Below are 13,269 nucleotides of genomic sequence, written 5' to 3'. Positions count from 1 at the left end.
TTTACATAAATGATGTCACAGGTTTTTCGTGAATTTTTTCTCCTATGTCATTGAGTCAGACTTCTGTTTGTTTAAAATGTTACAATTCCACTAACCCCCCCCCCCCTCCAATTTATGGAAGCCGCCTAATGTTAAAACGAAACAATTAGTGAATCTTGTAACATGGCGTGTTTCAAAAATTGTGCCTCCTTACCTTTTTTTTGTGTCTGATGTCAAATTTATAGTTTAATATTCATAAGAGTAAAATCAATAATTGTAAAAAATATAATTAATCATTTAAATGTAAGCAGTGCACACATGTTGTAAATAATAAATACACACTTTTCAAAAATATGTGTTAATTCTTGGGTTAATTAAAAAAACAATAATATTTTAAGTCGATTTTTTACACTAATATTCTAAATATTGTCGTTTGTATGCCTATACAGCTATAGGGGTGCTTGTCGCCAATTATTTCAAATGTGAAGTGCCATTCATTTTATTAAACACGATATCTCTTCAATTCCGCGGGAAAAAAATCGGAACAAAATTTTCTAAATGACATATGTAAATCAAAATAATTTTGGTTCTATGACGTGTGTATGGGGGGAGTTGTGAAGAGAGGTCTGGTATGATGTGATACCTTGTGACATAAAAAAGGAAAGAAGGTTTGGCAACGGGTGGCAATTAGACACAGATTGAGCCGCTGCTGTATTATTTTAGTGACGATTTGAAGTTGCATGTTGGTTATTATTTTTATAAAGACGCCAAGAGTAGAGGTCCGTCACGCCAGTATTACCAGAGTGCCGCCAAGTTTTAACCATAATAAACCTAAATATAAATATATATAACCCCCTACCGGGGGTTAAAATTTAACCATAAATGTGTGACATAATTTATGGAAGCCACCATATCAAAAAACTATCATCATATTGTAAGAATCTACCCTCGATTTGTACAACCTAAAACAATATATAAATACATGCAATTACCAATGTAAAATTAGAGTATGCAAAGAGTCTTCAAAAAAAAAAAAAAAAAATGGTAATGTTTGTTATCTGATATTTTTAATTTTTAAATAATAGACGATTTATAAATTGTTTTGAGTAGCATCTCTCACCTTTGTCAATATAATTAATTATTATGATAGATGTCATTTTATTATATTTTACTGCTGGTAGCACTGATGTTTGACGTGTGTGACAGTTGGTCGCTTGTTGATTTTGTTTCACTTCAGGACTGATTTAAAGACTGCAATGGAGTGGCTGGGGTTTAAAAGTCCATCGCGTAAGTTTATCCATATTGTCTAAAAACTTTAATGTACTTTTATTGGAAAACTAGGGCGTGACCTAAAAAAATGTATTTTAGAAATAACTTCAAAAACGAGGACAGATGGCGATGGAATGGAAAGCGCCCAACTTCAAGAAACAAAAGTCGACAGCCAAGACAAATTAGCTCCAAATATAAAGAAAAATACTATTAAATTAGACACTTCTAGCAAATTAGAGTCTCGTTTTCCTCATAATGTGAAATTGGGAACATTGGTTAATTTGACGCCGACTGAAATAAAATACGTCAACAGGAAACCAACGTCAATATCTAAAGAGCCCAAGTTTGTACCATACGAGCCGTACAAAGCAGCAACTAGACCGATCGTGTCATCGGCAAAGTTGACTTCTAAAAAAAAATCTAATAAAAACAACATGGACTTGAACGTGCTAGTTTCTCAGATGGCTTTAGTCGACACAAACCCCATTCCGTTCCAGAGCACCAAGAAGCCTTTTAAAGTGTTCACTGATGAGCAGCTTCAGTCCGATGTGGTTTCGGATATATCCAAGAAGCAGAGAGAGTCTGAGTTGGTTCAAATGAAAGACGAAATGTTGGCTCTGAAGAACGAGAACGAATCATTGAAGGAGCAGGTGAAACAGCAAGCTCAGGTCAATAAAGAGTTAAAGACCATGCTTGTGGCGTCGATGGGAGAAGATCTTAAAACAACTGTTCAAACTCTGACGGAAGACAAACAACAATTGGCAAGCGCATTAATCAATTCGGCGAAACATCTTTCTACACATCAAGTAAATACATATTTTTATATTAATCTATATGAATTTATAATAATAATACGTTTTACTTCAATAGGAACAGACTGAATGGTTAGCTGGACAGTGTGAAGTTTGGAGAAGTAAATTTTTAGCTAGCAGGTATTTTTTTATAATATTACACAGTCTACAGTATTTAACATGTTGTGCATGGAATTTAAAGAAAACATCCCGTTGAATGCTTCTTTCTTTTCCACTGCCGCTTCATACAATTTTTTTCCTTTATTGTTTTTTAGTCTTGATCCTCAGAGGATTTTGCCATTATAATCCCCTCCAGCAATAAATTCATTTCCCAGTTTGGTGAAAAATAATTTATAGTTTTATTTTTTAATATTATACTTTGGGAAACAATATACGGCGGAAAGCATTAACGATCTTGAATTTCACTGTTAGTTGCTTGAAGATATTCTCTTTGAAATTTTTCTTCTTCATAATGTTAAATATTGTTTTTATTTATTACTGCTGTGTCTCCGTTTGAAATAAACGCAGTATTCAGTTATTTTAACCGCCCTAAAGTAAGTAAGTTTTTTCCGTAAAATGAGTTTCGGAGTATATTATAAAATATTTCTTGTGTGTGTTGCGATAGACCGTTGGCGTTCCATATGGCAATATGTAGTAAGACGGTAATTTTGCAATTTTAGAAACAACTATTGTTGAGCATATTGCATAAGCTTTCATAATTTTTTTTTATTTCGAATAAGTCATTGTTTTCTTCCAATATTTTGATTGGTTGCGTAGTGTCATTTTTAACTTTTGTGCATGTGTTGGTTTGTTCTATTGTGGATGCTGTTATTGACATAACGACCAGAGTACATATTTCATATTATTTTACAAAGCATACATATATTGCAGCTTAATGGTGGAAGAACTAGCCGGCTGGAAGAATTTCATCTCTCAAAGAACTGAAGAGCTGCAAGTGGCTCTTAAGTTAATACTGGAGGAGCGAAACCGAGTTCGGGATATGCTGATACACACATACAGGAACTTACAGAGCCTGCACGAAAACTGGCTCACGAATCTGGCTTCCAAGGAGATGTACTATACGAGTCTGAACGAGCTCGGCGGCTTCGGGGTGATCGAGCAAACGCCAATAGGCAGCATCAATCTGACGTGCAGCACTCCAAAGTCTTCCAATATCTTAGATCTTACCACGATGAATTTGAAATTCTCGGAGAATTTATGCAACGGAGTGGAGAAGATCGACGATTTTACAGATGTTCTTAACGAGCTACAGATTAACACAGACGCTGAGAACTTGGCCGAAAAGGTAAAAACACACACGTCAAGAGGCTTGTATACTAAATAATCGATTCTATTTTTTTAGTTATTGGCAACTCCGTTAGAAATCAGTCAGAAGAACGATCATCCGTCTTTAGCGTTGGTGAACCTTGCATATTCTAAAACTGGAATGGTTCCGAAAATAGCTTGTTGTGCACACTGTAACGGACAAGTACAATTGCTTTGATATCAACAATAATCAATAAACTCAAAAACTCGCGTGAACGATTTACAGGTTCTTATGTGTCTTTGTAAATTCTTAATGTATCAATTTATAAATAAAATGAGACACGAATATTGCTTCAATAATAAACTTTAGCTCATTATCATTGTGTAGCTTAGATTCGTACATCCATTGCTTACAATATCACAATAATTAAAAGTCAGATGTGATAACTTTAAGGACCAAAGAAAGCACATTTTCAAAAATTTTCAGTAGAACTCAAGTTAAATCGACAAATCTTTTATGTTCTATTCTTTTTTAGATTGATACCTGGGTTCAATGCTAATCATTCCATATAAACAGCGTAAGCTTACTTTGATAAGATATTAATTAAAATATTAAACATACTTTATTAATATTTCAAGTTTAATTTACAACATTACAATCATAATGACTACTTGGTTTATCTATATGATTTTTTGTTAAAGCAGATTTGTATATTAAAAGGTTCAGTTTAGAACCATTGTGTATAATATCGTGCGTGCTCATTACATCTATATTTAACACATATATATATATATATATTTGACAACAATTTACGCACAGTTATTTTACTAATATTCGTGTCTCAATATTATTGGGCGACCTCGAAAAAATTACTGGAATGAGTTTTATATCTAATTACAAATATGTATTACATTAGTATATTTTTCTGTATATTTACCTTTATTAAAAAATTTTGAATGGTTTAATAAAATTGTATATATTAATTATATGTTTTATTTAATCTTAATATACTTATTAAAAATGTATCATATTAACATATTGTAAGGAAATATACAATGCAAAATATAACATAAAATAAAATTATATATGAGTATATAATGTACATATATAAATATGGCGAATATATCACAAATTGAATAAAATAAATTGTTAAATAATTGGAACATTCCCAGCAAAAGTTTTGAGAAATCAACGAAGAAACAATACTTACTTTAGTATGGTTACAATTTTAAACATCAGTAGGAAACTATAACATTACCATTAATTATTTCGACTTTCTTGTATTTTACTTTGGATGAAATTTAAAGCAGCTGAATCGTTTTGTTCTTTAGCGATTTTAGCAGCTTCTTCGTAATATCTAAAAATATATACATACATATAAAACATTATTTTAAGTCTCATATCAGAAAAGATTTATCAAATATTATACGTACTCGGCTTTGACGTAATATTTCACTTTGATTTCTTCTCGACACTTTGGCAAGTATTTGAACGCTTGAGTCCTGTTCTTATATTTCAGACAAATGTCGACAAACGGTTCGTATCCTATGGGCGACTTTTTCAATTTGGAAAACTTTTCCAACTCTTCCCAGTCGCCTTTCTTAGCCATGACGCTAATTCTCATCCACAAATACCTAAAAATGATTATGCATACAATACATATTCGAGAATTCTTAGATGATCTTATTTGTTTTATCATTACAAACCTTCGATCTGGTACTTTATAATCAGACTTTAACTTATCGGCTTGTTTTATGTTATCGTTTGATAGCAAATGCATAATAGTATCGTGATGAGACGCAGAACTTAAATCTGTTCCCTGATTTTCTCTCAAACTGGATTGGTCTTTGATCAACCTTCGAACATCTTCGCAGATAGCCACTCCTAATTGACAAACAATAATTAATTATCGCATTGCGCATACACTGTTTCTTTTAGTAGAATCTACTTTTCATAAAGCATAGCATTAAAAACAGTGAATTGAAAGCTTTGATCACATTGTTAAAGCAATAGTGGCGGATTTAAATTTGATACTGAAGATATCATGGAGTTATTGAACTCCCATAACCAAGAGCTCACAGTACGTAAGATTATAGATATTTATAAGCCAAACGCCATTGAAGGATCTGAGGTAACAACCGAAAATTAACTGTATTACCAATATCGGCTGCTATTTATCCAATATGATTTAAAAAAAAAATTAAAACCAAACAGTTTTTTATGCAATTTTATGCGAAAGTAAAAAAAACCTCTATACTATTTCTTATAAAATAAAGAGATTGTTAAGATATCATGTTAGCATAACAAACCTAATTCATATTTGCTCTTCTTATAAGCTTCTCGAGCAGCATTCAGTGAAGCATCCATAGTGCTTCTCTAAAACATAAAAAAATAAATTTATTCTATAATAAATATGATTCTGTTTGTAGTAAAAATTTGATTTAAAAAAAAATTGCTAGCGATTCATTATTTTTAGGCCAAAAATCTCGCATCATATTTTTTAAGTCTAAACACATGCATAACGATGAAAAAAGATGGATATAAAAGGACCGTCTCTAAAACTTCAGATCGTTTCGTTTGTGCTTTCCGATCAAAATTGATACTTATATATCATTTTAACCTAAGGTTTTAGAATATGCTACTTACTGCACTGTTATTTGTTTTATAAAAAAAATTGATTAGCTTTGTTTGAAATTAGTCGAGTTTAGTATTATAAGAAAATTAATATTTTAAAGTACAGTAGACCCCCCAATAACACGGTAAATTGGGAACGTGCTATTTGGGTGTGTGTAGTTGGCGACTAGAAAATACTCATACAATTTTTTGAAACACATATGTACGAATCAGGCGCCTGATTCGTAGATACGTATTGCAAAAAAAAATGTATTTTATAGTCCCCAACTACACGCACCCAAATAGCACGTTCTCAATTTACTGTGTTATTGGGGTGTTTACTGTAACTTATTTTTATAATTTTTGTACGAGGTCTAGAAACATTTTGTTTAATAAATTTTGAAAGAAAATACTAATATATGAAACGAAATAATGTAGTCCTGAGAATTAGATTTAGATGAGCAGCGAGACTAAATTCGTAAAATTTTAAAATTAAATTGGTAACCAAATCAGGTGTAGAAGAACGTCGTCTTCAATTTCTTAAAGCCATATATTAGATCTGAGTAAAGATGGCCATATGAAAGTATAATACAAGAGGAATGAAGCGATTTAGCGTAAGACGAAAAAAAAATCCTTATAAACAGAACAAAAATGATATACGAAACCCTCAGAAATATTTTGTGAACTGTCCAAAGTTTTATTAATTTTATGCTGATGGATAAAAATAAGTTAAAAAAAGTATCGTCTATAGTCAAATGTTATAGGATAAAATGTATCTGTGTAAAAGTTGGTTATTTATAATTATAACTCACGTTTCCTTCCAAAGCGTCTTTAATGTAAGTGGCAGCTTGACCGTAAAAATTATCTTCTTGTACATAAACTTTTCTCAAGGCTTCCCTGTTTCTCTCTGCACAATATTTCATATACAGATTTTGAGCTAATGGGAAATTTCTGATTATCAACTAAAATTAAAAATTCATTTATATTAGGTACATATCTTATAACTATAATAATGAAATAAAAAATACCATATAATCAGCAGATCCCATCTTTTCCTTCAAATAAATTAGAACTAGATACACAAGATCTGTATCTCCACTTTGAGTAGCTTTTTTCAAAGCCATTTTTTGTTCACCAAGCTTTAACAAGAGTGGAACTTGCTTTCTAGCTAACGGTTCATATTCCAAAATCTAAAATAGTGGTTTAATTATATATAATATCCTATATTTATATGTATGTAATATTTACTTTGATAGCTAATGCTTGTCTTCCATTATCTGCGGCTTTCTGAGCTATATCTGTATAAGAAACGCCAGGAACATTGCAAAGCTTGCTAGCGATCTCCTTAGCGACACTTTCGTTATCCAAATGCGGTTGAGTTACCTAGAATAAAATATAAATTAATATAGCACAGTATTAAATCTATATAATCTTATACTACAATACCTTATAACAAGCCCAGTGAGCCAAGACTCTAGTGTGACCTTTAGTTAGCTTCAAATACGAAGCTATGTGTTTCGCTAAGCAATGAAGCCTTCTCCACACGAGTCTATCTAATAATATACGCTCACCTAAATGATAAATCCTGATAATATTCTTAAGGAAACTATACTTTTGATTATTAAAATAAAAATATATTTTAAAAAGGATACTGTAAGTATGTCAACGGAATAGCGACTTTCGGATCTCGGATGGCGTTCAAGACCCTTAACCATCTACATGTACTAACGTAATGGTCCGGATTAAAATCGGCCACGAATCCTTTCCCAAATTGTGCAGCTCTTATCAGCATCTTTTGTATTTCGGTGTCAAACTCATACGCTGCAGCATCGATGCATTGCTTAACAGCGATGGCCAATTGAGTTTTGACTAAACAAATATATTCATCTGCTTTGTGGCTGTGTTTCTGTATAAATATGCAATTTACGGTACTTGATAAATATATATTGTTAACAAAGATACAATAATACAAAAGTAGGTGAAGACCCGAAGACTATATGTAACTTATATATTTACCTGAAATTGTTTAGAAGCTTCTAGTAAATACGATCCTGGTTCTGTGCTGTTTATTCTGAATATTTTCTGAACGACAGCGGGAACTTTTTGCACTAATTCATGAGTCAGTCCAGATATGACTCGAACGCAGTCCATTTCAGGGATGAAATGAATGGGATAGTCATACGAGTAGCTGATGGACTTTCCTGTTTTGCTAACAATGACCATTACATTGTCCCAGTTGGCTACCACAGCTTCTGTACCGCACCTGAAAAGCAGGGACGACATTTCAGTGATCGTTTTTTAATATTTCGATTTCATTAAGATTCATAGTATTTAATTGAATGACATGCATTTTTTGGCCCAATTCATTCTGTTTAGAATCTACGTCAAAGACAATAAATTCATTCTGTTTAGAATCTACGTCAAAGACAATAGAATTGTGTCATCGCCGTCGCAGTGAAAACGCTCTGCCGTCACTGTCGCAGTGGGAATGCTCGTTACAGAGCGTTGGCGCCGACACGATTTTATTGCTTTTGACGTAAATTTTTGCCTTCTGAGAAGTGATAATTGTTTTTGCACTCTTCTATTGACCAATGCTCTCATATTAAAAGTCCGTAGTAACATCAGTAAGGATAGCTACTGTATTTTAAAATTATAGAGCAATATACGTTATTTGTCTATACTTTTTGCACTTATTTTCCCCTGAGAGCTGAGTTCGCTTAGTTTGTATTTTGGTTCAGTTCTAAAACTATAATTAGTTTTAAAACTTTTATTAAGCCAAGTTGGGTTTATTTAATTTGCAAATGTTAGGTTTGGGTTTGAACAGAAAATTTACGTTTTGCAACTATCAAATTGAGTTTCATAGACATTTTAGAGCAGCATATAATTTCACTAGCGCTTATCAGTTAAATTATATTTTCGCTAGTAGAAATATATATCTACGGGTGAAATTGGACTTCACTAGTGAAACTATAACTTCACTGAAAAATACAACGCATGTAAATAAATAATGATAAGTATGAAAATGTATGGAAATATTGAAATCATATAATTTTACAAGAACATACAATATTATATTTTCACGGGTAAAAATATACATATATCTACCAGTGAAAATGTATTTCGATATGATTTCACTGAAATGACATATTTTAAAAATTATTTTCGGGATAAATTTAAGATTATTTTTAATGGATAACCTGATAAATTTTTGTTTAGAATTAGGGACGCCATTTTAGAATCCATAAATGGATCATAAACAACAGTCATTCGGTAGTTTTAAAAACACAAAAAAATAGTATTAAATTGACAAGTAGAATGTGCTACACGGAATGACAAGTGCAGTGTTGCCAAAATTCCTCTTGTTTAAACCACAACAGTCAGACAAAGGTAACTTATTTTTTCAAATATTTATGACTTCCTAAGAACTACTTTGGTATTCTTGTCAGGGTTGATGGGCTTTGACTGTATGCACTGGGCGCCTAAAGATACCATGAAGTTTATATAATTCAAGGCAGAAAATAACTAATTTATTGAGCTGTAATAATCGAAGAATTTGTTGCATCAATAGTTGCTCACAACATATTTGCAAAGGGCGAAGTGGCGTGGAAAAATACTTGCCATGGTCAAAGGGTTAAACAAAGAACAGTCAGTGTCTATACCAACATAAAATAATGCATTGTGAATGTACTTATGTATATACTTAAATTACAAATGCCCAGTGACAGTGTTGCCAAATCTCTAGCTTTTTAAATAATAGTTGTAATGTAAAAGAATACTTATTAAAAAGGTATCAGACTATAACATAGTCTTTTTCCACCCCCAAAGCATAGCATTAGCAGAATAAGAAAGAGCAAAGCACCTCTTCTATATCAAAAAGATTATATAAGCGCAAACATAGTGTATTTAATACACTTCCATCTGGAATTTCTAGTCTTGAGATTTATACTACTTTGTTTCTGACTTGGGCAACTTGCACCAAGCAAAGTTATGCCGAGTATGAACACAGATGACTATATAAAAACAGAGGAAGCTCTTCGCTGACTAATTAACTTCAAGTCTGAAAAGTTGTAGACCGTTTGTTTATTGAGTAATAATTTGAACTTTTTACTTTATAAACTTTGCGATGATCCTGAAATAAATAAATGCCAATTAATTACCAAACTATTTGCTTCGGTTGCTTCAAGTATCCCGTATCCAATTCGCAGTATTTAGTCCTCAGATCGCAAGATCCCATCCACAAGTATCCAGAATCAGTATATAAAACAACGTGTTTTCCATTTTGAGACGTAACTATTTGAAGAATCTCTGTGTACTGATTTACAATATCAGCTTTCTACAAATAAACAAATATTTAAATCATAACAAAAATCAATAAAACATTGGAATATAAACAAATACGTACTAATAACGTAGCTTGAGTTTCTCCGAGTTGACACCGATAAATATCTAAATTTCGGCAAACTAACAAACCAGTGACTTGCGTCGTACTACTCAAGACGCACCAAGACGTCGGTTTTTCTGATGCTCCTTTAATTAATATAATAAAAGCATATAAATAATATTGTAAATATTTAAAAATATATATTTTCCAATTACTTGGTAGATCTGGTAATTGTCTGACTTTTGCGTCGGCGACGTTGTTGACTAAAAACATGCGATTAGAAGCCGTCATAATGGCAATTCCTGTGCCGTGAGGACTTGGGAATATTTTAGCGTCACACACCTAGCAAATAAATAATAAATATAATACAGAAATTTGAGGAGTTTATATATTATTAAAATAATTAACCTTTGTATCTCTAGCTTCAGTCCCCATACTAAACGTATGCTGATAAGTACCAAACATATCATAAACGATCACGTCTCCGCTCTCTTGAACGCATAACAACTGTTCACCATCAGACCAACCGATGTGAACCAAAATGCCGCTGTTCCACTAAAAATCATACCAAATCATAAATGATATAATACAATACAGTAATATATTATATCAAATACATACAACAATATTTGATAGATGTTTTCCGGCGCAATTATACATATGAATCACTGGTTTCACTTGTGATACGATTTTCAATAATTGTTTTTTATCCCTGATCAATGCAATCGGACCGCCAAATGGAGCACCGCTTATAACCATCGCATCCAAGCCGTAATCGATAGTCCAATTCATTGTATACAAATCAAATTTTCTAGTAGTGAAAACATAAATGGGGTCATTATTTGTTTATAAGACAATTATCTGTAAGATTAATATATTAAATGTTTTAAATACCTGTAATATACATCCCTGTCAAGGTAGAACCAATCTGCAGTTACCATTCCAGCCATGGTTCAAGTTTTTCTATTGCTTTGCATAAAAAAATGGCTGCTACTTGACGTTTGTGACAGCTTTGTTTTTAATTTTGGCCATAGCACAAATAAAAACAGCTATACATATATCCGTCAAAGTTGATAAAATACCTAATTTTATTTTATTTTTTATTGCATCTTCCGTTGTAATCTGGCACGCGTAAGCATAATGCGTTGCAACGGAGTAAGTTAAACAGATATAATGAATACCTACAAGTTAGTATTATTCACCAGACTGAAAGTCTGGGAATCCGTGATATCTATATTAATAATTATAAATTATTATGTGTAATATAATTTATAACCAATAGATATCACTGCAGATAGGGCCAGTTTTTCATAAAATAAAAGTTTGTGTGCCGCTGCCGGGGTTCGAGCCCGCAACCTTAGAGTTGATAGTCCGATACGTTACGGACTACGCTGTTCCGCCCTAATAAAAAATAAACTAGCTATTTTCATATAAATCTAATGTAGGTATTTATTATATTTATATTTTTGATTTTTAAAGTCTATTTTATATTTTGGCCATAACACAAATTAGTGCGGGCTTACCATATTTATAAAAAAAAGTCATCTTGTAAATTTTGTGAAACGAACAATCTTGATAGAACCGGGACCGATGTGTGAAACCGGGACAATTCCTGTCAAACCGGAGTATATGGTAAGCCTATGTATGGTTATTTGTAATTTTTAAAAAACATGATATACAGGCTTGGCCATAATAATAGGGCATCCCTATAAATGTGGTATAACTTAAAAAATCTTGAAAATATAAATAAAAAAGCGAAAAAGGTTGTTTAAAGTTTATTTTTAATATTTAGTAGGCCCAACCTTAGCTATAATTATAGCTGCAACCCTTTTTGGCATACTAAAAAATATTTCGGTCAGACTATGCACTTGTAAAGAGTTACAAACAATTTTAAGGGGTGCCCCATTATTATGGCCAAAGCAGCATAATTATAAAAAACAATATGCAATTTTTTATTTATTTTTTATATTAAGATTAAAATTATATTTATTTTTTTAATGTATGATAAATATAAATCATATGAAAATGGTATGTTGAATTATATCTAAAATTTATTATAAAACAAATTCATCACGCTAAAAGCAGTATTTATTTAGCGGTAAATGCAAAGCTGTAAGTTGTTAATTAAAATATAAATTTACAAGGTAATTAAATCTGGTATGTTGTTTTAGAAAACATATTTGTTTTTTATGCGCATTCCTAACGTAAGCACATCTCGCAGTTTTTTATAATTGTTATTCTGAATCGTGTTAAATGTTCATTGTTTGTATTTTGTCACACGAGCTCACCAGTGGGAAACTTGCATTGTTTTGTCGTTGAGACAACTAATACGCAAAAAAGTCATGCGCTTAAACTAATAAATGAAAAAAGCGGGGTTCAAGAAACTTACTCGAAGAAGAAAATAACTCATTTACATTTTGAGCGCTAACATCTTTGCAGATGCGTATAGGCTGAGCTACTCGAACGCAACGACTAGATCCACTTGTTCTCAAAATATAAATATTTATACGAAATATTTTGACAAACGAAAATAGTCAAATTTTATTTTAATGTATGCATCGGTATGCTCCAAGCGTCTCCAAAGCGGTGGGAGGCATTTCTCCCAAAAAAATTCATGTCATCAAATGAAATATTATAAATGTGATTGGTCAACTATTTTCTAATGACATCACTGGTTCACATATGGATTCCAAAGTTAAACTGTAACAGGGGATGCGAAGAGAGAAGCGGCGGCTTCTGCGATCTTCGATTGTCTGAAGTTGGGTTGGACTATTTATGTGACTGTGACTGTCTATTATCTAGAAATTAAACATAATTCATTTGTTATTGATATGAAATTGTATTATTATACATTTTATTTTCATTTGTTTAAACGTTTATACTATTTTTTGTTATTTTATAAAATAGTTAAGAGTGATTTTTTCAATATAAACGGGTCTTTTCGATAAATAAATACAATGTCAAAATTT

At 31.8% G+C, this 13,269-nt stretch overlaps 2 protein-coding genes across 2 annotated transcripts; one reads left to right on the top strand and one right to left on the bottom strand.

Moving 5' to 3' along the window:
- Positions 1-1,144: 1,144 nt before the first annotated feature.
- On the top strand, positions 1,145-4,286 carry LOC148234796 (golgin-45). The gene is made up of 5 exons (XM_088185326.1): positions 1,145-1,266; positions 1,348-2,054; positions 2,119-2,180; positions 2,931-3,345; positions 3,403-4,286. Exons 1-5 carry the CDS (start codon positions 1,236-1,238, stop codon positions 3,541-3,543), a joined length of 1,356 nt encoding a protein of 451 aa, XP_088041452.1. The 5' UTR covers positions 1,145-1,235; the 3' UTR covers positions 3,544-4,286.
- On the bottom strand, positions 4,284-11,341 carry Vps16A (vacuolar protein sorting 16). The gene is made up of 16 exons (XM_088185324.1): positions 11,195-11,341; positions 10,922-11,111; positions 10,709-10,855; positions 10,516-10,642; positions 10,322-10,446; positions 10,077-10,252; positions 7,936-8,182; positions 7,572-7,825; positions 7,366-7,504; positions 7,168-7,302; positions 6,948-7,109; positions 6,732-6,881; positions 5,616-5,682; positions 5,013-5,190; positions 4,740-4,940; positions 4,284-4,663 (listed from the first exon to the last, which is right to left on the bottom strand). The coding sequence occupies exons 1-16, from the start codon at positions 11,248-11,250 to the stop codon at positions 4,567-4,569; spliced, it is 2,451 nt and encodes an 816-aa protein (XP_088041450.1). The 5' UTR covers positions 11,251-11,341; the 3' UTR covers positions 4,284-4,566.
- Positions 11,342-13,269: the final 1,928 nt, after the last annotated feature.

This window comes from Plectrocnemia conspersa, unplaced genomic scaffold (assembly GCF_051122295.1).
Source record: "Plectrocnemia conspersa isolate PC_06_02 unplaced genomic scaffold, ASM5112229v1 ptg000005l, whole genome shotgun sequence".
NCBI classification, from domain to species: Eukaryota; Metazoa; Arthropoda; class Insecta; order Trichoptera; family Polycentropodidae; genus Plectrocnemia; species Plectrocnemia conspersa.
Note: the sequence above shows the minus strand (reverse complement) of the source record. Positions and strands in the feature narration are given on the sequence as shown.

What these genes read in the sequence shown, in the direction of transcription:
- LOC148234796 (XM_088185326.1), top strand. Translation starts at nt 1,236, where the DNA reads ATGGAGTGGCTGGGGTTTAAAAGTCCATCGC. An exon ending in GGGGTTTAAAAGTCCATCGC is followed by an intron (nt 1,267 to 1,347) that starts GTAAGTTTATCC and finishes AATGTATTTTAG; the next exon opens with AAATAACTTCAAAAACGAGG. An exon ending in CTGAGAACTTGGCCGAAAAG is followed by an intron (nt 3,346 to 3,402) that starts GTAAAAACACAC and finishes CTATTTTTTTAG; the next exon opens with TTATTGGCAACTCCGTTAGA.
- Vps16A (XM_088185324.1), bottom strand. Translation starts at nt 11,250, where the DNA reads ATGGCTGGAATGGTAACTGCAGATTGGTTCTACCTTGACAGGGATGTA. An exon ending in CAACCGAAGCAAATAGTTTG is followed by an intron (nt 8,183 to 10,076) that starts GTAATTAATTGG and finishes CCTGCTTTTCAG; the next exon opens with GTGCGGTACAGAAGCTGTGG. An exon ending in TATAAAGTACCAGATCGAAG is followed by an intron (nt 4,941 to 5,012) that starts GTTTGTAATGAT and finishes AATCATTTTTAG; the next exon opens with GTATTTGTGGATGAGAATTA.